The sequence below is a fragment of the Styela clava genome, chromosome 8 (assembly GCF_964204865.1).
Source record: "Styela clava chromosome 8, kaStyClav1.hap1.2, whole genome shotgun sequence".
Taxonomy (NCBI): domain Eukaryota; kingdom Metazoa; phylum Chordata; class Ascidiacea; order Stolidobranchia; family Styelidae; genus Styela; species Styela clava.
Genome location: NC_135257.1, coordinates 15,479,624 through 15,506,481, shown reverse-complemented (window position 1 = coordinate 15,506,481; position 26,858 = coordinate 15,479,624). Strand labels below are relative to the sequence as shown.

The following is a 26,858-nucleotide window of genomic DNA, read 5'->3' as shown; positions in this document are numbered from 1 at the left end:
AATTCACCGTCACCTGTTTTCCGATTTCCCTTTGTCCTCAGCCAGGAACATTAATTCACGTTTACGGAACGTAAGATAATATTTCTTAGAGCCACGCATGAGATAAAAACTCCAAAAAACCATATTGTCATGTTTTGTTCTTTCCAGATGCCAGTAGTTACGATGTTCGGGAGATTCTTTTACCGAAACAGTCCTAGAAAAAATAAGGATTGTTTTGTTGCTCCAAATACGCAAATCTTCAGAACTTGGTTGTGCAATTTCGAACTCATTTTCTTCGGGATGGCCTTCAACGATGAACCTCTCCATTTAATGTATTTATTTCTTGTAATTGCTCAAGAATCTTGATATAATTGAAAAATATATATTAAATTGTTTGTATATATATTGTATATATATTTCAAAAAGAAAGCAATGTAAAATATGATCAGCAAATCATTGAGGAATAATCTAGTTATTACTAACCAAATTTTCCTAATTGAAACATGAGAGAAATGCTCAAATATATGAGCACGAATACCAAACCAAAGTAGCATCATATCTCTTACATTATCTATCTCTATATCTTATATATCTCTATAACCTTAACAAAAACTCAGTTATTGATGTTGATGACATCATCACGCGAACGTTTAAATTAAAAAAACGAATCCCATCTACAGAAATTCAAGACATAAATAAAAGTTGTAGTCTTTTAGCGATAACAACAATCTTTAACCACTAAAAATGTCAGAGTAACTAGTCCTGTAGCAGCGATGTTTTCACACCAACGACAACATGAGGAATACCAACAGCAACAACAATCCAACAAACCGATCCAGAGGTTCACTTTGCGTCCAATAATTTTTCCTTGACGAAAAATGCCCTTGTTCGTTTTCGTGTAAGGTGTTTGCTAGCTTTCAAACTCAGCCCAAGCATATTGAAGCTTACACAATGTCAGAATTATTTCAAAATGACAAGTACTAAGGTTCACACAAGTGAGTTTAATATCAATTACAATTGTCTCCAGTAATTCTGCACAAAACTAGTTGGTCAACGTCTTATGTTCAACGTTCAACTCGTGTTTTCAAGTCATCTCAATCGTGGTACAGATCTCACACACTGCCAAAGGTTATTTGATGTTGTTTTAATGTTTATTTGAAAAAAGTATTTCTGATTTTTTGTTTTAATTTGCGACTTTGAATAAATAACCTACATGCTCCAGTAGACTTGGGTTCATAAACTAAGCCAGTAACAAGTATTTAGTTACATTTGCAGGAGTTAGTGGAGTTAATAAAATTGCATAGCGCGGCTGGCATCACAGAATAACAGGATTTTGAGTCTACCAGACCTGTTCAAAAGTTTATTGCTTTAAAATGCAACTCGGAATCTCTTCATATCTTACTACGCTTCTCATACATGAAATATTTTTGTCGACTTTCGTGATTTCTGACAACTGTTTTTATACTTTTTGCATAATGATTTTTTTTCTTCAGATGCGTGATAACGTTCCATTTGCAAACTATTATTACAATTTTGTTTTGAGTCGTGGGAAAATTGTTGTTTACCGATACGATAGTCACCCCCCCCCCCATATCTTTAATTAGAAAATAATCATCAGTATGTTGTACACCTGGCTAAATGCTGGGTTAGACCAAATAACGATATTGACTTGGACTTGAAATTTTATGATATAATGTAAGAGTGCAAAACATTCAGTATCAACCAGTTATTTGAAGTTCAAATTCAGTGGGAAAACATGGTCATATTGACACGATAGTCTGAATATGTGGAAAATAACTGTCCTTTCAATTCTTTGTGCCATAGTTGTTCTTTGCGTATAGCGCATGTATTAAAGTTTTTATCAAAAAATAAAACTTGGGTTATTGGAAATTGAAACTACCAAATATTTGTCAAAAAATTATTTATTCAAAGTTTATTCGGATTTTCATATCCAGCCTATTCCAAAAAATAAATATAATTCATATTAAAGCCATAACCCATTTTTGCATCAAAAGACCTACACATTCATTTAATATTATGCATTCCATATTTTTATTACTTTCTTTTAACTTTGATGAAATGGAGGAAGTAATCAAAATGTTTAGGAAGTTTCATGGATATACAAAAGCAAACCATCTTTGCCCAATGCTAAACAACATAATATAGTTATTGATGAGGAAGTAATAAAAGGTCGCTCATACAAATTTGGAATGAGCGAGTTCGTAATGACCAGTTTCAATGAACTGGACCTTCTTGGAAGACCTTTCATTCATAACTCGATTCAAACTTCTCGATTGCAATAACAGCAACGCTGACACATTAAAAGCGTACAGGCAGCTAGTAGTTCATATTTCTGTAATTCGTGAGTAACTGGTTAGGTTTTTCGATCAAGTTACAATTCAAGTTTATTGTACTGTTGGCTACCTATGTTAGAAATACTGTGCCCGAGTTTATGCACAAAATGTTCAAGTACTATTTTATATTTTCTCAGACAGAAATCTGCTTAAAATTATGAGTATTTCAGTTTATGGAGTTCCAATTTTGCTGTTCATCTCTTATCTAACGATCGTATCTTCCATACACGGTAAGAATTTATTTTACTGATATTTTAATCCGTCTTTTTTTCTTTGTTTTGCTATCCTATTTATCCGAGTATTTTGAATGTTAGATTAAGTATTGCGTGAGAATGAGGAATTTTTTCACAATACAGTATATTTACAGTATATTTAAGTATTTTTTTACAATAGATTTTAAAAAATGTTCGATGAAAGCAATATTTTTTATCAAGCTGATACAGGGTGTAATGAACATGTAACTCATCGAAAGGTGGGTATGCTTGCATGGTATCTAAAGTAACTGCAATGCTGATTGCATGGGTATACTAACTTTTAGTCATTTTTTACCAGATTATATTTTATACAAAATATAATTTTATCAGGATTTGTTGAACCACAAATACTCAAGATCAGATCTTTACGTTTGCACTGGAACATGTTATACCCTTATGTTCTCCACAATTCAAAGAACTCCTAAATATGAATTTTTTGGCTCGGGCCTGTAAATTTAGTTACCGTAATTAGTCGGGGTCGGGGTAGCCAAATTGTCATTATTTTTGTTGTTAGTAGGGTTTGTGGTTGTCGTTGAGAAAACGTTGCTTTTTTTTACGATTCCAAATTTATGGTACCTAGGGATGAAAATAGTTGCAAGAATTCTAGTACTGTTTTTAATTTCCTCTGGGTGATAAAAAATCTAATATTTCAACCAAAACGTTGCCGTTTATTTCAATTTATGGGAACACTTTTCATGACGTATGAGAACACTTAACTCAGATAAGGCATTACTGGTACTAGCGTGGTACCTTCTTGTACATATATTTGATCATCCCTCCTTTGTTTACAATAATAGAATTCGATTGCATGAGCGTGATAGTTGGTACCTAAATGTTTTGAAGTGAATCAGTGAAATCTTCAAATCAGTGAAATCTTCACTGCCGACACTCTCTGTATGAAACAGTCCACATTATTCTCCCACGATATGAGAACAATTTTGTTTATTTCTTGAATATGATTTCTCATACCCATCATTTCATTGTCTCTTTTTCCCAGTGTGTTGCTCGACATTTTTACCATCAATATATTCAAGATTTCAAAAGATTCTTTAGATAGCGTGACAACGAAGGACAAATGCCAATTTATTTTGCAATTAAATTTATTTAAAGTCGTGGGAAATTTTTTTAGCAATAATCAGTGACTTACAATATTTCAACTTTTAGTGTCAAGTTAAACACCTGCTGGATAACATTTATCTGGCATTGATGTCATTAATCGGGCTCATATTGCCTTATTTCCGCAATGTTATTTTGACACGAAGATCGTACAAACAGATGTTAGGTCTAGTTCAATGCGCTACAAAGGCGCTGATAATTTCAAGTTCCAGAAGGTCACAATAAATTTTTAATGACGTAACATTTCCACCCGGACACGAATTACAGAAATCAGCATGAAACCTTGACTATTACTTCAATATTTCAAACGTAGCTGTTTACCCTGACATTAACTTTTTTTTAAATTAACACGGCTCATTCAAATGTGACATGCTCCATTACGAAGCGTAATAATGAGTTCAAAACTAGCAATTTTAAAAATAATATCTCGTGTATTACTACATGTATATTGTAAGGGCAACGTTGTCGTTCATATTTTTAAACGAAATCAAAAAAAGATGTCACTTTTTTGTATGTACTACTGTCCGCACTATCTACTACTACTAATATTAAAAATAGAAAGCATCCCTGAAGGTGAAAGACACTTTTTAAAACGACATACTTTTACAATCCCCAGTTACTTCAAAGCTGCTAAAATACATGCTATAGACTAGAGCAGGGGTCGGCAACCTACGGCCCGCGGAGTAATGTAACCCGGTCCACCACGCTTCACTGAATTATATTAATAAAACTGCTGTTTTGACGATGATATTTTTCAAGTAATAGAATTCATTCTATGACATGTGTAGACTAAATTATATTATAATCTAACAAGTATACAATTCACAATTGATCGTTTGATGGGTCTATAATTTAATTATAATTAGACAAATGGTAACCTAACGCAGAAAAGTTGAGGGTTCAGAAGTGCAAAGGGTTCAATGGCGCAGAAAATATTCAAATGGAATTTTTTGAGATGCAATGAAGAAGTAAATCTATATTCTATTTGGGAGATGTATTACTGCTTGACCTCTTTTATTAAAAGTATCTTCTTCATAGAAAACTCCATCCAAATTTGACAAACCACGCAAAAAAATTCACATCGATGTTTTGTAGTACATATGCATGCGAACAATTATTTTCAAAAATGAACATTAGGAAGAAACAAGCTGAGAAATCGGATTAGTGATTCCCATTTATGCAATGTTTTAATCGTGGCTTCATCCTACATCCCATTTGGAAAAGCGTGATGCAACAAAAAGTGCCACATGAAATGTCATTTGTAACTTTTTCTCTTCATGTAAGACGACCAAGTTGAATTCGCAAGTTGGCGCAGTCTTCGCGCGCTGCTCTAAATTTAACTTCTGATCTGTGTGAAAAATTGTGATTCATCGGCCATACGTTCGGTTTTGAACTTTCTAAAATTTTGTGTGGATCGCCAATGACTTACAACCATTAATTTTGGCCCACGAGCGACAAAAGGTTGCCGGTGCCTGGACAAGAGTATAGACAACTATCGCATTGCCGGGTGAAATACTGATTTCTTTTATAAGAGCGAATCCAACTCAATGTGTATAACCTCTGAAGCTTAAGGTGAGAAGCACTCAATCTAATCTTGGCAAAATGAAAGCGCTTAATATATATTTCTATGACGATTAGCACTCAGTTTTCATTTTAAAAATTCGCGCCTGACCAAATTTCTCTACTTTATATCTACGCGAACCATAGGCCAAATGAGCTATTGGCACGGTTATTAAAACAAGAGAGTCTAATGATGATCATTTGCTGGAAAATCTGCTGTCAAAATCCCAATAATCGGTTTTATAAAACATTGCAATTCTTCTGAATCGATCATGATCACTGAGACAGCGACGTATCTCTAAATCTATACCAATTTTATTACCTATTCTTGCAAAAATAACAGAAATGTCCACTATAATTAAGATACACCGGCTCGATGTAAGTTACCCGTGAAGATTGGTGAGTGCAGAGCTTGGTATTCAAGATGGTATTTCAATGAAAATTGGCAAAGATGTGAAATGTTTCATTATGGTGGTTGCGGAGGAAATTCCAACAGGTTTTTGACAAGACGAGAATGCGAGAAATCGTGTCGAAAAAAAGAACGAAGAAATGAAGACGAACATGAAAAAAGTATGTAAAAATACCATTTTCTTAATAAGATTTTTCGTATATGCGCTGTAAAGTCATCATAGGGCATAAAATGGATTTTAAAGAAAAATATCACTAGTGCAAACTGAGCTCAGAATATAAAGTTAATATGTACTTATTGGCAACATTTTATAGCATCGCGATGGCAAATGAAAATCCTTCTAAAATAGCACGTTTATCATGCAAAACATTTTCTGATTTAGATCATGACATCTGTTTTCTCCCAATGAAACCAGGCCCGTGTCGTATGCTCCAAAGAAAATATTACTTTGATGCTTCCACACAAACCTGTAAAAAGTTCGCGTACGGGGGTTGCCATGGTAACAAGAACAACTTCAAAACCGCGGAATTGTGTGAAGAAAGATGCTTTCCAAAATGTTCTCTACCAATGAAAAGAGGGCCATGTCAACACAACGTTCGTCGTTTTTTCTATGACAAGCATGATGGAAGATGCCATTCATTTTTGTGGGGAGGTTGCTACCCTAACGACAACAACTTTCCCACCATGTATGAATGTCAAAATAGTTGTGTGACAGATCCGGGAGAGAACATTAGAATTTGGAATCCATTTGAAAACATAGAAGAATATAGATACGATGGATTTGACGCTGGGTTTGCATGGACAGAATAATGCGTGATGTCACAATCACAAAAAAAGTGTTCAATAATATCACTCTTTATTCCCTTAAAAAACTGAATATTTTTTTGTTTGTTTAATGTATAAACAGCACGTTTTATTATAATTATTGTTGATATTAACTCAAGTTATTAAAAGCAACTGGCAAGTCATCAATAACATATAGAAAGAAAGCAGCGAATCATGCACAAATTTGAATTGTATATATATGTTTTTAAAATAATGTCTCGTTTTGAATATTTACAGTTGAATCAGAAAATCAGTAATTTAAAACAATGCGAGTATGTTAGTGAACTACTACAAGTTGAATAAAGCATTTGTCTAATTTCCTTCTTTATGCAATTGAATGTTACGGTGCAGTGGTGAGAATTTGTCACTACATTACCTGGCTAAAATGAATACCCGCTTCGTGTGATTGATAAAATTATGGTCATCAGAACGACTTGGCAGTCCCAATAAAAAAAAGTTTTGGCAATCCAAAATATTTGGATTTTTTTGAATGTTTGCTTCAGTTTAAACGTAGTCATGGAAAGATTGTTACAGTTACTGTCTGATAAGTGCTCTGTATCAGAACGGCGAGGCAGCTAAAAATATGTTTGGGGGTTCATAAGAATGATTTTTCTAATTTATGGTCGTATCATGGGGTTGGACCATTAGAAACCAAGAAATCGTTTGTCATATATTTATGGACTTGTGCTCAATAGGGAAACATAAATATAGCAGAAAACACAGATACTGTACTGAGAGAATAACAACAAAAATAATCTGTTTAATACAACATGAGTACATGATATGCCAGTCACACAACCAGCGAAAGCCGTAATGATAAAAACATGAAACGCATTTTAATAGTGTAATATTTTTTTTGGCATTACTATTCCTTTATATATTCAGAACAAAAATTTAAGATGTCATCAGAAAGTAACTTTCAAAATTTAATCTTTTTTTTTTTTTCATGAAATTTCAAAGTCAAAAAAATGTCATCCGAGTAATATAGTCAGTTTAAAACTTTTATTTCTTTGCAAAGTTTATTTGATTGCATTTAGAAGGCTGGAAATTCTTTGGAGTTATCCCGTAGCTTATAAGATCTTTGAAAGCGTTGTAAAGAGTCATCAGATCCGGATTAGGATTTGATGTGTAGCACCAAACAATATATTCCCCTGAAAATAAATTTTCAACAATCGTAGTTTAAAGGCCAATGAAATATTTAAAACTCGAATTGATCTCAAAGGTTTTCAGCAAAAAAAGATTGTCGTCATCATCGATTATTGTTGTACATGATCCAAATTTTAAAACGTGGTGCATATTAAGCAGCAGAGGTATCATTTAACATTCATATATATCATAAATAGGATAGGATAGGATAGGATTTACATATTTATCCCGAGGGAGAGGAAAGCCGATAAGACGGCTTATCCATATGGCGAACCACGGCTACCTAGGAGTGTTATATTTAAGTGTTTTTCTAACTATCAAACAACGTACCTGTGGCGGAGCAGCTTATGTGGTATAAGTAAGTTTTGCTGTCGGTAGAATGTAAGGTCTGATCTTTCTCCGAATTAATTGTTTGAACTAAATAAACAAATAAGTAAAATGTCATTTTGTAAATGTAAAGCTTGTTACGCGTCGCCCAACTGCAACAATAAATGACGTTTCTCAGATTCAGCATAAGCGACAATACAGCCAGTGTTGTTCAGAATTAGATTGTCCTAGGAAATCAACTCAATGCTCCCATGCACCCCGACCAAAAATAATGTGCGCAACTTGTGATGCAAAGGGAAGTGTGCATACTCAACTAAAGAAATGCATTTAAAAACAAGAACATAATGTCGTGGGTTGTAATCTTTTATTTATTTGTGTCTATATTCACCATAGTCATTTGCCCAACTGACTAATATTTACAAGAGTATTTACTGGAAGCTAATTTTTTTTTATCACGGCAATGAATTGCTAATTTGAAATTTAATGATATATTTTATACATAGGATCATGAATTTTTATTCATACTTCTTGTATAGCTTCGTAATACTCCACTTCGATGTCTACTTAGTAGAGGTTACTTAGTAGTCTACTTGTCTACTTAGTAGGTTTCATCATAGCGCAAAACATGCGTTATTTTTTTAATTTCCATTTTTTTAGTATATCCTCTTACTACACATGAATCAAAAAATATATAAACAAACCTTCAGCAACCAGAGCTTTGTGCATGTTTCCTCTCACAATATCTTCATATTTACCTGTTTAAAATATATAATAAAGATAACGAAGATAATCGCTGATAAGAAATTCGATAGCATCAAATGATCATTTATTTAAAGCAACATAAATAACAGAAAATTGATATTTAGTTTTCCGTCATCGCTATAATGCTATCCAAATATAAATTAGTTCAAGTTTCGTTATCGAGCTTTCTCTATTTAAATTGAGTTATATTTATTTTAGTACGTAAATAAAGGATGCAATTTGCAAAAAAATATACAGCTTGTTGCTCTTGTTTATGATAACCCAAATAACAGTTGTCGAATATTTTCTATATTTTATTTATTCGAGGCTATTCTAACCCCTGTTCTAACCAATGTCGAACATATTTGGTTGACACTCTGAACCACCGAAGAACCATTACAGAGATGTAGAGTAAGGCGTTTATCAACCTTTTTAAATATATTTTAATATGTGTGTGTGTGTGAGAGAGAGAGAGAGAGAGAGAGAGAGAGAAAGAGAGAGAGAGAGAGAGAGAGAGAGAGAGAAAGAGAGAGAGAGAAAGCGGAGGTGTTGTCTGTTAAAATAGAAAAGAAAGAAAATAATCACCATGAGGTAAATGTGAGACGTAGTTGCCATTTGGTAGTATTTTTTTGACAATGTGTTCTTTATCCTTCAATACCCTAGAATTAAAAAAAAACGCACTAATTAACGAGAAGCAAGGATTGATATTCTGGAAATGACATTGTTGCGAATGTATATCAATATATTACCACCAACCGTTTTGTACCCAACAAAGCATTTTTATGAGATATTTGCTCATTCGCTACCGATTCTTACAGATCAGTCCAAGAGCTTTCCTATCTCATTTTGACAAGTTGTGGGGTTGGCTTGAAATTTGATCCTAATTCGAGTTCCTCCTGCGTCATTCATTATTCATAGCAGTTGGGGTACAATATAAATTGATATGTAGGACTACACACTTTCCCAAACTTACAAAATGAGATTAGAAATAAAATATTTGTATAAACATTACATAGAATTATCATTCAAACTGGGTACAATTTGTACTGTTGAATTTTTTTTACGATATTAAGTCAACAGAGAACTTACCCGTTCGAATAAAAGTATCCATCCAATGCGAAACCTGCATCAGTTTTCTTCAAATTGTGTATCACATTACAATCCATTTCACCCATGACCGCATCTCCCGAGGTGAAAGCTAGAAACCATGTTTCTGGAATCTTGAAACAAAAAAGTATAATCTTATTTACCTTTCCATGCTTCAATAACAAGACACCAGTTTTCTCAGATATTTTTGGCAATGAACAATCACTAATTTGAATTTCGTGACGTAGATGGCGTAAAGATCAATAATACTACCTATATAGAATCTATGTTCTGTAGTTTAAAATTTTATTTATTAAATGTATGCGTGCATGTGTGTATGTGAAGAATTACAAATGTGAAATAAATTTCCGCTTTCACCAAAAATAAACAAAAAAACAAATCAGTTTGTGAATAAAACGACAGCTTTAAATCAAATATATTATTACATTTATATGTTTATTCTTCACTTTCGCAATGACTTTCATTATGACTGGATTGTTACTGAACAAATAGGAGATGAAAATACCACCAAAATAAGTCCTATAGTATATTACTATTAAGTGAAACTATTTTTATATATGGATTTGACTTTTTCAAATCTATTACGAACAAGTCATCCTATTTGACTTCATTCAGCAGTGTTTTTTCGACATTAATAAAGGCATCATAATCGGACACGACCAAATTTGTACAACTCCCAACATCAAAATTTTCAAATATTCAGCAAACTACTTGTCATAATGATCTGGAACAAAAATTCAATGGGCAAATCACGAACTACACCGATCTTTAAAGGCACACAGAGCGGCGCTCCAGAAGTGCGTGTACCAATATGGAGGTAACTAATTTTGTTCGCCTATTTTACATCAAGTTGCGAAAAGGGTCGGTAACCTATGAGCAGGGGGTATAGTCATTTGGCTAACACAGACAGTCCCCGAACTCGTAATAGAACTAAAATAAGGAAAATCAGAATAAAATTATGGCCTGACCCTAACCTGGTACACACACTACGGGAGTAACTAGAGGACAGTGAGAAGCGACAATAATAATAATATTTATAAATCACGGACATACTAACCTTAGACCAATCTATTGGTTGTTTCGGTGAAGGCACTTCACACTGCATCGAAGATGAGATTACGGTGAAAACAATGCAAGCAACCAAGTACAACTTCATATTTAGCAGTTTTTTTTAAATACAGCAATCTTAGAACTTTTGAATTATAGTAAAAATATTAATCTAATAATTATAAATGTTACAGCAAATCAAGGTAAAACGTTTGTTAATAATAATTATCGCATCGTTTCAATGACATATTTCTGACATTGTATATTGACAAAAAGTATTGAAGCAACAAGCTATATACGTATATAGTCAACTAAAATGAAACTTGTCTCTATGTAGATATTTTTATACTGTTTGAAAATTATAGTATTTGTATCAGACTGTGAATGAAGCAATTCAGTAACACTATATACAACACCATTGGTGCACTGAGAAAAACCTTGATGGCTGAATACTCGTTTTACAATAGTTGTTTTAAAGCTCAAAGAAATCTTTACTACGCCTATAAGTTGCCGATATCGTTTGCCTACAGGTAACTGCTTGTGTTCAGCTTTATACCGATTAAACGGTGAATTAATATGAGAAAAGGGAAATAACATGACAGTAGCATGTAACGTGTCCGTTTACATTGTTTCCTGTTGTTTTAGCGGAATAAATTGGTTCATTTTTTAACCTGGTTTTTCCCATGTTCTCAGTGCGAACACTCACTAGTTGTTGACTCAAATTTTCCACTCCCCGTCTTTCCGTCCGCAATTAAACAACGTAACAAAAAATGCAACTAATAAGAGTAAAATTTATGTGTACAATGTGCGCTCCCAACACGTAATTGTTTCAAATATGGAATTCTTAATTTTCTTCCAGGCGTTGAGGTAATACCGACAAAGCGTTTATTGATGAGAGTACTTAATATTATCGAAATTATATGATGGCATTTAAATCAATGATGTGCCATTACATCAGATAGATTGCTTCAATTCTTGCCGTTACGACAAAACTAAATGTGCCCAACTGATGTCACCCTGTCATTTCCGCCGTTAGATGATAATTAATTCAACATCACGCAAATATTCTGTTGTATAGCAAAACACATATTCCATATTTCAGATATTTCTAATGTGGAATCTTCAGCTAGATGGAAACGATAGTTGAATTATGACAAAAAAACTACTGTTTAGACTGTTTTATAGAAGGCTGATTTTACCGACATTCGGGAAAATACTTTTGATGTGCACACAAACAGAATGTCGTCACGCTAATAACCGAATTGCGTAAGTCATTTTTAGCATTTTTGAGAGAAAGGTAAAAAACTTCCTAATGATATTGTTATGCCATTGAGAGTCAATAATTTGCCATGGTTAAATTTTTTTATCGTAGCCGGATTTAGGGTAATTTGTATGACGCAGTTAAGTGACGTCATAATGGCGCACTGTGACTTGGGCGGAAATGTGTCTATGACTTGGGGACATACGCAAATTATGCAACTTTACTATATGCACCAGTCCTGAAAACTAAGCATTCCAAAAACCAATGTAATTCTCAGTATCTACAATGTCTAATCCCAAAAATAGCTAATCAGTTTCAAATACACTATTTTTTATGTTTAAAAATATATATTTCATCAATATAACACGTTCTGCACACCCACCGAAATAAAACTAAGATTAAATACTAGAATTCGGTTGGAAACCGAAGACTTATCGATCGGAGGTTAGGGGATCCCCCAAAACAGTGGTCTTACTCCATAGTGACACCGTGTGTCCCATCACTAATTAATTAATAACTCGCTAATTATACGACATAATCCATCCAAAATCGATAGGCTCCTGTTCCGAACTATGATGAATGCACATGCAAAATTTGGAGCAGATTCAACCTCGGTTTCGTGAGATATCGCGTGTATCTAACAGACAAACAAACAAACAAACAAACAAACAAACAGACAAATACCTATCAACATACTTACCGATCTTAAGATCGATGAGTAATAAAGAATAAAACAGCAATGCACCCAATATAAAAGCCAACCAAGGTGAATTGGACTCGAACAGTGAATATCACAAGTGCACGTCTTCCTATACTGTAGTATAAATTCAAATTAATACGCGCTAAGCTAAAATCCGAGATGCAAAAACTCGAAAATACTTCGCCGAGGTTATTTTGCCTTTGTGACGTCATAGTAGTAGTCCTGCGTTAACACTGATAATTCATTATGACGAAACAATTGCACAAATGTGCATGTCATACTAATCTCCATTTTTATGGGTTTCGGAATCCTAAAATAAAATCTGAGTTAACAGACAGGTGCGCAGCATTACATAAATACCTATTTTATAAAAAACTCAAAATCGCCAAAAATGACTTACGCAATTCGATTATTAGCGTGACGATGTATGGAAAAGTGTATCGACAAAAATTGAACATATCACGTAACTCATTGTCAATTGTTGCATCTAGATCTGGAAGCGCTATGTATGTATAATTGGAAACAAAATGCCATATGGGTGATTTTGCTAAATCTTTGCTGCTGTTGTCGTGGCGTCTATATTTGTGAGGAAATTTTCTCCGTTCCTCACGGATCAATCAACTTTTAACTTTCATTACTTAGAGATAGAATTTTATTTTATTAACATCCTCTGAGCCCTTTGAGATTCGATATTTCACATAAAATTTCTCTTATTTAGTTCAATTTGTTGCAACTCTGTTTTGTGTTCTACCCTCACTCTTCATCGGTCGCTTCTGTCACGTGACACAATTGTCCGTGTTTATGTTAAGAATATAGTTTTTTAGATTAACATTTATTTTAACATCCGAATTTTATATTGTCAGATTCCGATAACCCACGCCATGTGCGGAGAAAAATATATAAAAGAAGTTGTTTATTTTAGGTAAGTGAATATTTTTTTCACAAATATAAATTTACCTATATCATCGCAAGTACAAGTGAAACCTCCTTCGCGTCCGCGCTTCCATATCTAGAGTGAACACAAAATTGCATGAAATATCGGTACTGGCAGTATGCAGTCACGACATGATGACGATTGGCAAGGTAGGTGGTTTTGTTGTCAAATAATAAATTAAATATTATAAGAATTTATTAGCAGGGTCGGTGTCGATTGGTTTGTAATTAGGTCTATAACGTACCGGTCTGTGTCAGGTAATTGGACTTTCGTGGCCATATATTTTAGCATTGCTCTCTTATACAGTATGGTGATCTGTAATGCCGATAGGGAGCGATAGCGAGTTGAATACTTGATAGCAGAGTGTATGGTAAAGTAAAACTGTTTATGGAAGGCTAATTTCAATATACCCTGACGTTTATCTTTTTCACGTCTAAACAACCATGCAGCGTACTTCCGTAGCTACATGTAGAACTGTTACTATCTATCTAACAACGAATATAAATTCCAATTGCTTAAGAATATGGAAATATAGAGTGTCATTTAAGAATCCAAGTACTGTATCCGGGCAAGGTAGAAAAATCTGTACGTAAATGTAAAAATTTTAGCACTTGATAAATTTAAAAAAAAGTACAATATCGTCAGGCTAATAACCGAATTGCGTAAGTCATTTTTGGCGGTTTTGAGTTTTTTATAAAATAGGTATTTAGGTAATGCTGCGCACCTACCTGTCTGTTAACTCAGATTTTATTTTAAGAATTCCGAAACCCATAAAAATAGAGATTTTGTATGACATGCACATTTGTGCAATTGTTTCGTCATAATGAATTATCATTGTCACAGCATGACTATTGTGACGTCACAAAGGCAAAATAACCTGGCTAAGTATTTTCGAGTTTTTGCATCTCAGATTCTAGTTCAGCGCTTATAAATTTGAATTTACACTACAGTATAGGAAGACGTGCACTTGTGATATTCACTGCCTGAGTCCAATTCACCTTGGTTGGCTTATATATAATGTGCATTGCTGTTTTATTCCTTATTGGACACGTAGTGGACATAACGATCGTTTCAATATTATGTTGTTGTTGTTGTTGTTCTTGTTCTTGTTCTTTGACACGTTGTTAAAAAGTCGCTTTTCTCTTCGAATACTAGACCAATTGCTTTGAAATTTTCAGTGGTTAAAGATAAAAATTTTCTCCAGAAGGCTATTACTTTTTTTTTCGCTATGACGTCATCAAAATTATGTGACTCTACGTGTCCATATATTTGAGCATAGCTCTCTTGTATTTAATCTTAGTCTTATTTCAGTGGGTGTGCAGAGTGTGTTATATATGAAATATACATTCTTAGACATAAAAAATAATGTAATTGAAACAGATTCGCTATTTTGGGGATTAGACATCGTAGATACTGAGAATTACATTCGTTTTTGGAATGTTTGGTTTCCAGGACTGGTGCATATAGGCCGCGAGCCGAGGCCATTTATCTTTCAGTTTTGTAGCGCACATCAGGTAACTACCTGAAAATGATTTTAAAATGTTTCTTAGAAATTTAGTAACAAATATTGCCTTGTTCCCACTTCCAAAAGTTGCACGTTTTACAGAAAAGACGCTTTTACTACAATAAATATGTGTTACCATCTGTCCTATTTTCTCTGCTTTTCCGGTATCATGGGCCAATGAACGCAGACTTCTGCACGACGTAACAGTCAAGTTAGTCAGCTGTAGGTGGATCCCCAGTGGTCGGATGAATATCAGATGTACTCAACTGCTCGCTTTTGCGTTGAGTAGCCTTTCCATAGTTTTTTTCAGTTACCGGTAATATTAGTCCAGTTATTCTAAGGAGGTGTTGAAAAGTATAGGTAAGATATTAAACACTTGTATATCCTTGCCATAAATAGCAATTTTAGTTGAGCACTAGCTCATAAGACGTTGTTAAATAGGTACGGTGCGGTAACTCCAAGGAAGGCTAGACCTAGAATAATATGTCACAAACAACGATATTTTCTGGCTTGCATGAAATGTTTATGATTAATTTAATGACTCTTCTTGACTATTCAGCAGACTTATACTACTATATAGGCCACAGCATATTTGGAAATAGAAATGAATGGCTGTTTCTGTAATGCACGGTTGTGTGAAAGAGAAGAAATTAATCAATTTTACTAATGTCGGTTGGTCTAAATCTAAATTCATAGAGTCGACAAGAACCTGGGAAGCAATGATAAGTTATGCCGGAGTGGAAAGAAAGGTAGCATTGGAAATGATTGAGAGGTGAGAAAGGAAGTTGTAGACAAACAGTTGATGTTTCAAAATATAGTCTATAGTCCATACTCATACTGTCATAGGACATTTCAGACTGTGATATATCAAAATTTAGTGTAGATATAGTCTAGTAATGGTATGCAAACACTGCTGGACTGTAGAACATGCAATGAGCATATATACGCTCATTTAGTACATCAGATAAAATGCATTATGTATTCAAGGTATTAGTTAGTATTTAGGGGTATTTTTAAAATCATGCTGCTCCAAATATTATTTTCTTCCTTATTTTAGATACTGTACTACAAAAGAAAACGGCAATGTTCCACCAATCCGACCTAACGCAGGCTCTGATCCCTGCTGCTATCAGTGCTATAAAATGGATTAAACAAGAAGTCTTGAAGCTTAATCTACAGAAATTGGAGTTGTTAGGGCAGTACATCCAGCTATTGTAGTAGGCACGAGTCCATCAGTTGAAAGGTATATGAGAATCATAATAGTTGCAAACAGCTTAGATGGGCTATTCATATTGAAATACTTTAGCACTTTTCTGCAATTGGAACTGCCCATCAAATTCATGTTGGAGACTTCATTGAGATTTTCAATTCATTTTTTTCCCTCGACTATGAAGATCTTTTGAGGTTAACGAGGTATTAATAAATAAAGCTGAGGAATTTGAAGAGGATATGAAGAATGTAAATGATACCAGGGCACGTCTATTTAACACTGTCAAACATAAGGATTATACTCTCCACCCAACAATGATTCACTGAAGAAGCATGTGGCCCTCAAATCAGTTCTTGAGTTGGCAAACTGCAAAGAAAAATAGTCAAAATAATTTATGAAAGTGTGCCAAAATCAACTTAAATTGCACAGATTTTTGTTTTTGTATTGACTGCAGAAATCACAGTACACCTACAGAGGAAAAGTCGATTTTTGAGATAGTGGATTTCGAAAACAATTCAGAAGAAAGTGAATTAGATATTACAGTTGATTTAATAAGTATCATACATTTGTTTGTTTTTTTCGGACATTTGTTAGTGTCGTAGTCCTGTTTCTAGAAATATTATTGCCTTTGTTCAAATACATAACCACATAAACTAAAAAAAGATTAATTGTAAATTGTAATATTTTTGTTCACTATGTTATGTACATATTGTACATTCATTTAATTTTCTTGACTTTTGCGGTAAATTTCTAAGTGAGAAATAACTGATTTATTTGTGTTTTCGTGCTCACGATGTTAATTTGTGACTTCATTGCTTAAAAATAAATACGTTTGATACTTGATAGCTTCTATAAAATGGATGTAGCTTTTTATGCTGTTCTTGTTGTAAACTGCTTGTGGTTATTACATAAAATTTATTCTCAAATGTGAATCAGCGTTGTTGGTGTCGCTGCTTTCGAGGTCACTCCCGACTCCTGTCTAGGCTTGCACGTAATTTACGGATTTACGGAATTACGTAATTATTTGGAGTTACGGAAGGGAAGTTACGAATTACGTAAAGTCGTAATAATTGCATTGAAACGAGCTTTCTTCAAAGCAGTCAATTTCGTCGATTGCGAAAAATGAAAGCTCAACAAGTAGAAGAAGTTAGGGTTTCGGTATTCGCAGCCGTTTTTCTCACTTTTCTCTCTCTTGTTACGTAGGTGAAGGAAGGCATGACGCGTTGCCATTTACTAACCTATTATCAACTTATCTGGCATGGCCAATGTTAATTATTAACGTAGTTAAGGGGGAAGAACTGAGTAGGGCCGTTTGACGCCAACACACCTGGTTTCAACTTCTCCCGCAACTTAACCGTAGATAAGGGATAGCATTGCGTTGAGACCGATTGACGCCAACACACCTGGTTTCAACTTCTCTCGCATCTTAACCGTAGATAAGGGATAGCATTGCGTTGAGACCGATTGACGCCAACACACCTGGTTTCAACTTCTCTCGCATCTTATCTAGCATGGCCATGGCCAATGTACATAATAACCGTAGATAGGGGGAAGAATTGTGTTGAGACCGATGGACGCTAACAGCCCGGTTTCAACTTCTTCGGGTGAAATGACTAATGAACGCAGGAGATCAATCTATCAAACATGGTCTATCAAACATTTGTATCCATTTTACTTTTATTTATTATTTACTTGTTCCAGTTTTCCGTTACTTATGGTATATATGTTCCGTTTCTATTTTATTCTAATTTATAGTCACGCGTTTAAATAGTGGGAATTCCCCACCAAGTGTGGATTAGCAATGCTTAACCATTCTTTATTGTTAATATCAACACTTGATATATGAACATGGAATATCATACTGTTTTTAGCTGTTTTGTTTCAGACTTGGGGAATAAACAGGAAAATATCCATAACCTTTCAACACGACGATCTTGTGAAATTTAACGAAGAGCTTTCGCGACGAATTGGAACCAAATAAGCGAAAAGAGCGATTGATCACTCGCGCCAATACCTCGCGTGATAATTAATGTCGCGTTTATCAAATAGAAATATGACGACAAAAGAGAGATTGCGTAATGAATCAGCGCAACCTCGTCTTCTCGGCATCGGTAAAGCGATTGAGACGGCAGAGAAACAGCAAAACAACGGATTCCTCACGGACCGCTAAAAATTTAACTGCTATCATATATAATCAAATATGAGCCAGTGTGTATATTCTGTGCGAGATCCATTTTCTATTACAAAATCGTGATGTTCTGTTAACGGTTTTATCGTTATATATCAGTCCGGACTTGGCCTTGCTCATGATGTTTTTCACAATTCCTCGCAATATTTCGGCCATATATGATTAACTGTCTTACCAAATGCGGCAACTTATTTTGATTTATCGTCGACTTGAATACCACCGACACCCGACCAAACTTGTGTCAATCTTGGCCGATAGGATCGCCGACTTGAGTTAGCAAATAAATGTCGTGAGTGTGAAATAAATGTCACAAAATGCATTGTTTTGCGATATAACTTTGTATAAGTTCGGTATTTAAATTATACGCAAATAAATAATATTTGATTCAAATTTATCGCAAATAATGTCATAAACATTCAGTCCGCGAAATGATTAAATGTAAAATGAAGCATGGTAATCGGAATATCGTCAATAAGTCGACATCAATAATTATTATTATAAAATGCTAACAAGGCAGTAATGTCGGATAATGCAGAAAACGCTGCAAAAACAAGTCTTCGTCGCGAGGAAATCGCAAGGTCGTTGGTTAATAAATTAGAAACCCGTAATTTTTATTCAGTACGAGAGTCGATTTTAAAAAACTATCGTTTCCATAAATATCCGTATACCAGTGTCGGTAATGATAAAATTGATCGCATAAAAATGGGACAGTTAATTTGCGAAGGTGATAAAGGAAAACCAAAGCTAACACAAAATATAAAAATCAGAATAAAATTAGTTTGAATTCACTCCTTGATATTTGTCTTTAACATCTGCCGCCGGCGTGTAGTACTGCCAAGAATATGAAAACCCAACTTCAATGGCCCATTCGGAAAAGAAGTGGATTCAATTGGTTGTTATGATAGGTTTAAATGCGTGAAAAATATCGCAATTACGGGGTCATTACGTAATTGATTTTGCCGTAATTACGGAATTGATTTTTGTCAATTACGTGCAAGCCTACTCCTGTCACACAATTAAAGTATTTTTTGTTGTTGGTTACATGTATGCCATATTTTTCGTAATCTACCTAATAAATTATGATTGACTGAGGATGTCCGATTTTGGTCAGGCAAAACATTACAGGAATACATTTGTGTTAGTGTGCTGTAGGGCTCTCGAATTGTATAGTTCTTATGTATGCGTTGTAAACTTATGGTTATTGAATTTCCGGGAACCTCTTGTATTCAATTTCGCACCAGGATTGTGGAACAAGCTGTAATGCGTTCATTATGTTCGTTTTCACACAAAACTGAAGAATTTATTTAGTTACCAGATGTGCGCTACGAAACTCATTTTCTGGGCGTTTTCATGGTTTCGTCTCACGGCCCATATCCGTGGTAAGGATCTACAAGTGTTTAATAATTTACTTATACATTTTTCAACAACGTCTTAGCATAACTTAACTAATAATAACTAAACAGGGCTATGGAAAGCCTGCCCAACTCAGCGCAAGGTCGAGCAGAAATAACTAATATTCATCCGCTCGCTAACAGCTGGTTTAATTCAATTGTTACGTCATGCAGAAGTCATTGTTCAGTGCCGAAAATGTAGAGAATATAGGACAGATCGTAGCACATATTTCTTGTAGTAAAAGCGTCTTTTCCGTAAAACGTGCAACTTTTGGAAGTGGGAACAAGGCAATATTTGTTACTAAATTTTTAAGGAACATTTTAAAATCATTTTCAGGTAGTTACCTGATGTGCGCTACGAAACTCACTTTCTAGGCGTTTTTCAGGGCCTCGGCTCGCGGCCTAATATAGTCAAGTTGCAAAATTGCGTATGTCACCAAGTCCTAAACACATTTGTGCCTAAGTCACAGTGCGCCATTATGACGTCACATGACCGCGTCATACAAATTTACTTAAATCCGGCTACGATCAAAAAATTGAACTATGGCAAATTATTGATTCTCAATCGCATAACAATATCATTAAGAAGTTTTTTACGTTTTTCTCAAAACTGCTAAAAATGACTTACGCAATTCGGTTATTAGCGTGACAATATTTACTTTGACTGGTTCTACGTTAACAAACTTGCCTTTTATGTATTACCGGTATGTAAATTATGCCGAAATCAGGACTTAGCTGGTATTAAAGATTGGTACAAACGTTTGCGGCCCGCAACGGATTTCCTTATGGGAAAGTGGCCCGCGAGACGAAAAAGGTTGGGCAGGCCTGCCGTATTGTATATATATATATATATATTGAATTGTAAAATAATGATGTCCGCTTGATATTTTTTTTTATTTGATTTTTTGATATCTCTAAACTTTTTTCTATAGATGTCAGCTTGACTGTATTGTCAGGTGTCGTATGTAGATTTTGGCGCTGCCATTTAATTAATCCTTTCTACTTTTGAACCATTCATTCTGCTGAAGTGCGAATCGCCATGATAGCAACCTAAAATACAACTTTCAATGGGAAAAGACATTTGTGTGGCTCACTAAATAAACTGATGGCTGATGGGTCTACATCAGTATTGTGCCAAGGGCTTAAAATCTGACAAATCATGGTTCTTTTGTACTTGGCTTTTGTTGGCATTTTTATGTCTTGATTTGGCTTTTTTTGATCGCTGGGATCTGGCAACCCTGCCTGTAACACGAGTTAGTGCTGTCCTTATATAGTTCAGATTTATTATAGCTATATTAATATTATTTTAGTGTCAAATTTTGTTGTTTGAATTTGCATGTATAAATATGAGGTTAGGATATGTACTGGTATTGAGTTCAGTTGCATATTGTTTTGACGAAAAGGTAATTAATTGTTATGTTCTTGTTTACACAGTTTGGAATAATAATCTGTCAGAAAAACACAGAATTCAATGTCAGTTACCGCAGTTTCAACATTGTAATTACTAATTAGCATATAACCGGAACACAATATTTCATGTTTGATAACATTACTGCATTATTTCTAGACTTTGTCCTGTGGAAACTGGATTTTCATGCTGATAAAATATTGAAACACGAGTCAAGCTGCATTGAATTGTTATTAGATCAGTTTGCTAGCATTCCATCAACAGACTAAGGAAGGGATCGAATGCCTGCAGCCAACAGGATATGGGCGGAAATGCCAAGAAGTGAGGGAGAACCGATGATTCTCTGGTTCCACACGAAGTAATACCGTATATCTAATCAAGGCAATTGGCTGTGATTATCAGGCTAGCAGTTTGAAAAGGCAAAATCAACTTTTAGGATGAATAAGATTTTTACGTGTGTTTCGACGCATCTGTTAAAGTCAACTATACAACTAAATTCAACCAGTTAAACGACAGGCGTTACAATTGCTGTGAAGATAGGCTAGTTGCGAGAATCTTTGCCTAAATCATTACGAGAGAGTCCAATTTGCCACGGGAACCGGCCTGGTGGCTCATCTGTCCGAAGGCGCTGGAACAGCAAGCTACATATTTTGATTTCATCGTTTAAAAATACAGGCTGTATTGCTTACTATAATTATCACAGCATTTGCACGACAGTCATCTTAACTTTTACTGAGTGTTTGTGTTGGATTAGCATGAATTGTTGTGTGCGTTAGTTGAGCTAAAAACTGACATATTTCGTCAATAATTTTTTCACGAAATCTCCCGTTTTCTCTTCATTAGTTCTCAAATTGTGTTTATTTATTTATGCTAATCGAATTCTGTATTTTTGACATAATCTGCTGCTGAACCCAGCAAAAATGCTGTCGCTCACTCGACGACTTTGATAGTCTTTCGCGACCCTTCGTCCATTGCAGGTTAATAATTATTTACTGCTTACTGAGTAGGGTTGGAAAAATATTGGTGGAATATGTAATATAGAATATTGAAATAACAGTTAAATATTCAAATATCTGGTAACATAGGGCGTGAACATGACACTCACGGGCCGCCGAATCAAAGAATCAATCATTACAAAACACATCTCTGACGACTATGCGAGAATCTACACACAGTTTTCACTAACAGACAAAGACGTCAAAATTTAGTGTTGTATTTGCGTTATAGTGTTTTATTCATTCATTTTCAGTGGCTATGATACTGTCTCAATGTTTAAAGTAGCATACTGTGCGCCAATGTCGTGGGAATATCAAGTTTTAGTGGGCCGTTTCGTAAAATTTGAAACATCAATACAAGTATTTAAAGAGGTAACATTACGAAGATTTCTGGACGAATATATATACTAATTTGAATATGTAGCAATGACATCAAGTCAATTTTAGCAGAATTATTGACATGTACGCAGTGACGACAATTCCGAAATCTTATTTAACGCAAACATAGCATAAACAAAAATGCAAACATAAAAGGACAACGAGTCCCGTAGCCAATAGGATAGGATAGGATTTACATATTTATCCCGGGGGAGAGGAAAGCCGATCAGACGGCTTATCCATATGGCGAACCACGGCCTCCCGTCCGGTTACCATTCCAAGTCGGGTATGGGATTAGTTATATTGTTTTCGGAAGCATGGACTTGGTGGTAGGGAAGCCGTAACCGACCAGCGGTTACGTGAACCACCCAACGACGGCGAGGAGTCCAGCAATCCTCTCGCACATAACCATCCCTGCATGGGATGCGAACCCACGCAGAGTAACTAGAGGTGCAGTGGCGAGCGTATTCCTAACGCTTAGCCCGTTGAGCCACACCGCCGTGCCTCAAGAGTATCAAAGATATTGTTCACTTGATATTTTACGTTGGCGAAAAAGACGGTCAAAACCGACACGAATAATCAGAATGAAATTAATTTGCAAATTTAAGTTCCAAATTCATTTCTATTATTGTGGATCGCACAATATCTTTCGAGGTCGTAGAACAGAATGCACAGTTCTACCCATGTCATTGGTTCTACAAGAAATGACAAAAAACTAACGTCGATGTCCACCAGGGCGCAAGACTTAACACATACGTAATAATAATAACCGACATAATCACACCAAATCACGAAAAATACTTAAGCCTTTATAAAATAGTAAAAACTGATTAAAACTTCATAGGGCGGGCCGCAAAAAACAGTCCGACGGACCGCATGCGGCCCGCGGGCCGCAGGTTGGGCACCCTTACAATACAGGGTGCCGCTTCAGTATGTGATAAACCGTAGTAGTATATATTTACGGATATACCCAGTGATGGGATTCAGCCGGTTCGCACCGGTTCCATCGTAAATATATGTTCTATAGAACCGTCTCAAGAAATTTTATGAGATCAGCGAACCGGTTAGCTTTACTGATTACTGTCAATGTTCTGTTTATAACAGAACCGGCTGAAAAATATGATATTTGTGATGGAACCGGCTGACAAAAAAATTGAATCCCACCACTGGATATACATATATGTTTCTACTTCAACTTGTGATATACCTTAAAAAATTCACCCTATATCGTACTTTACTATTGAAATTGTTTTAATTTTGAAACAATCAATTTTATCAAAAAATTATCTAACCACGTGCCGCTTACAGGTGGACTACAGATAGCTAATTCAGTAATTTTAGCGTAATTACCGTAATCACATCGTTCGTGAGACTAAATTTTGATTACTGCAATTAAACTAAAGCTCCACATCAGGCATAATGAAAATTAAGTTATACAACTATTTTTTTGAGAAACAGAACTAAAAACTGACAAATAACACGCAAAACTATAAAAAACGAGGTAATGTTTACAACCCTGCTTGAACAACACAACTGTCTGGGCGGCTGTATAAACTGCAATTATTTCTTATTGGGTATGGTTTAGCGTTAAGGCAATAAACAAGAAAATCGATGCTCGGGAAAATTCAAATGTTAAGTAGCTAAGTACCGATAATAGGCTATTGTTATACGCAAAATATTGTTTTCCATATGATTTCAATAAGAGACACTAAAATAAACTCAAAGAAGACATGAAAAAGCCAAACGGAAATTATGAAGCCAAACGAGTTTCAAAAAATCCAAATTTGGCCTTAAAATGCCAATATGGCAACCCTGGTTACAGGCCAGAGACAGGAAGTGACATGTTTCCAGAACATTCTAACTATGACTTCATACAATCTCGCCTGTCAATCATTAAAGACACTGCTGCAAACCGCTGCAGTAACACTGTTACTGTTGAAACTGGAGACTCATCCCCCTGCAAGTCGAGAATCCCTACCTCACCTAACCTCGTAGAATTGGATATGTGATCGGATACTTTTCCGTACTTTCCTTACAAATCGGATTTGACAAGTCCAAATGTCAAAGACGTTTACTTTATCAATCTTTACACAAATTCACTGGAAATAAAAAGGGAATTTGTTATTACCAATATTATAATTATACTCTCTGTGATGATATTTGACAACAGTACATTATGGCAATATATAGTGTGTGTTAGTTTAAATTTGTGTAACTGAAACAAATTTTTAGTAATTGAAAATGGAAATAGTCGCCAGAAGGTCATTTATTTTTGTCAATTATTTTCTGAATCCAATGAGTTACGATAATTCACCCAAATCTTAGTTTTTCGTGCCCGTATATTTGAGTATTGCCCTCTTGTAATTTTTCCTTGACTTTTTGTTAACAAACACTGAGGCAATGATTATGTACAGGCGGCTAAGAACGTCATCACGAAACAGATTGCACCCAGCTCTCAGACTTCCAACATCAGCATATATTGCAATAGTGCGATGAATCGAAACAGTACCTGATTTTGACCGTATTAATTTTGATTGGCATGATAAGATACAATAAATTCGGTTTATATATACTATGCCTTCCTCAAACGAAGCACACTGCCTCTTTTTTCCATTGAATATTTATTTGTACAATTTTCTCATTTAAGATTTTAATTTCGTTTGCCTCAATTTGTTGGCCAAGAAGTGAAGTTTGCTTTCGAGTTCTAATATGACAAAAACTAGATTAAAACAGGTAATCCTGCATTTTCATGTTTTTTAAGTTTTTGTAGTTGATTGTAATCAGACACAGTAGAAATATAATTCCACAAATTGGACTGGAATTCCAGACATTTTCATTCATCAAATATACATGGCATTTGTTTTTGTCGACATAACCGGCAATCTTCTTGTAATAAAACACTTCTTGCGGCTTCAGGAATGCTGATCATGCTTCATGTCGATGTGGAATATCATTAGAATATCTATCTGTTCTCAAAATGATTTTTGCCGTAAAATTTTTACGAAATAAAAATACGTTATTATTATTTTTATTACATGAGTGGCCAGTAGGATGTAATTCCGAGATTGAACTGCCTCCTTCATTGTCACTGAAATATTACCTGGTATACGAATATTTTTCCTAATGTGCTTGTGACAATATGCAAGTCGATGGAAAGTGATATCAAAACAGGATCATAAATAAACGGGATTGGATCCATCTGCCAATAAGTTCGTTTTGGGATTAACGTTGATAAAAATTTCATCAAATGAATGTCTTGTTGCAATTGAAAAAATATATATTTCAAAAGTAGATGATGAGATATCGTGATGCTGGTTTTATGTTAAACAGTCTTTAGTATAAAGTACTTCATGACATAGAATTTGTGATCAGATGAAAATTATGAATCTGTTAATAATAAGCACTATCCGAGAAAAAGCAAATTTGTGTTATAATATTATGAAACCAAAACAAGTGTTCAAGCACAGCGAAACTGGATAACTAAATATGGAACAAATCCAGATAGATGGAAAAGAGAAAACAGAGTTTTATTATAACATACGTGAAAGCTGCGAATTGGCAACGTTGTAGTGACTGAAAAGCATACACAACGGGAGAGCTGAATGTATATATTTCATGGAAAATTGTGAATATTTAGATACTATCTATACAAAGCTTTTTCGATTAAGAAAAAATTATTGAGAGAGGTTGATTCAAAGCGTCGAAATAAAATACTCATAGATGTTCTATTTCGATGTTAATTTGCCTAAGCCTATTCGGAGAATAGCAAAAGCCAATCAAAATGGGTTGTGATCTCTACCACCTCAATATCTCTCGAGTGTTCCCCTAAGCTAGCGAGTTGCCTTTGACAATTCTCTGATCATTCTCTGTCTATAAATATGCCAGTGATATTTCGGTACATCTTGAAATTCGTAAAATTATGACGCGCGTGCTTATTTGCTTCGAGACTCGTTTTCCATAGAAAGTTAGGGATTTATTCGTACCGCAACGTAACCTTGATTCAGTCATCAAGTTTGCAACAACG

At 34.8% G+C, this 26,858-nt stretch overlaps 2 protein-coding genes and 1 long non-coding RNA gene across 3 annotated transcripts; 2 read left to right on the top strand and 1 right to left on the bottom strand.

Annotated features, from left to right (window-relative positions):
• The first annotated feature begins 2,474 nt into the window (after positions 1–2,474).
• On the top strand, positions 2,475–6,494 carry LOC120345591 (carboxypeptidase inhibitor SmCI-like). Its single transcript, XM_039415112.2, has 3 exons — positions 2,475–2,563; positions 5,627–5,833; positions 6,055–6,494. The coding sequence occupies exons 1-3, from the start codon at positions 2,491–2,493 to the stop codon at positions 6,480–6,482; spliced, it is 708 nt and encodes a 235-aa protein (XP_039271046.2). The 5' UTR covers positions 2,475–2,490; the 3' UTR covers positions 6,483–6,494.
• Positions 6,495–6,511: 17 nt separating this feature from the next.
• LOC120345592 (uncharacterized) lies at positions 6,512–11,028 on the bottom strand. The gene is made up of 6 exons (XM_039415113.2): positions 10,876–11,028; positions 9,801–9,931; positions 9,297–9,370; positions 8,672–8,725; positions 7,974–8,060; positions 6,512–7,648 (listed from the first exon to the last, which is right to left on the bottom strand). Exons 1-6 carry the CDS (start codon positions 10,972–10,974, stop codon positions 7,500–7,502), a joined length of 594 nt encoding a protein of 197 aa, XP_039271047.2. The 5' UTR covers positions 10,975–11,028; the 3' UTR covers positions 6,512–7,499.
• Positions 11,029–15,340: 4,312 nt separating this feature from the next.
• On the top strand, positions 15,341–16,436 carry LOC144425783 (uncharacterized). Its single transcript, XR_013477655.1, has 2 exons — positions 15,341–16,036; positions 16,322–16,436. It is a non-coding gene; the product is annotated as an uncharacterized LOC144425783 (long non-coding RNA).
• The last annotated feature ends 10,422 nt before the right edge of the window (positions 16,437–26,858 follow it).

Bases quoted from the DNA above. Each gene is read 5' to 3' on its own strand.
- LOC120345591 (XM_039415112.2), top strand. From the start codon at position 2,491: ATGAGTATTTCAGTTTATGGAGTTCCAATTTTGCTGTTCATCTCTTAT. The intron at 2,564-5,626 runs GTAAGAATTTAT...ACTATAATTAAG, and splicing joins GATCGTATCTTCCATACACG to ATACACCGGCTCGATGTAAG. The intron at 5,834-6,054 runs GTATGTAAAAAT...TTTCTGATTTAG, and splicing joins TGAAGACGAACATGAAAAAA to ATCATGACATCTGTTTTCTC.
- LOC120345592 (XM_039415113.2), bottom strand. From the start codon at position 10,974: ATGAAGTTGTACTTGGTTGCTTGCATTGTTTTCACCGTAATCTCATCT. The intron at 9,932-10,875 runs GTTAGTATGTCC...TTTTGTTTCAAG, and splicing joins AACCAATAGATTGGTCTAAG to ATTCCAGAAACATGGTTTCT. The intron at 8,726-9,296 runs GTGATTATTTTC...TATTTTAAACAG, and splicing joins CGTCTCACATTTACCTCATG to GTAAATATGAAGATATTGTG.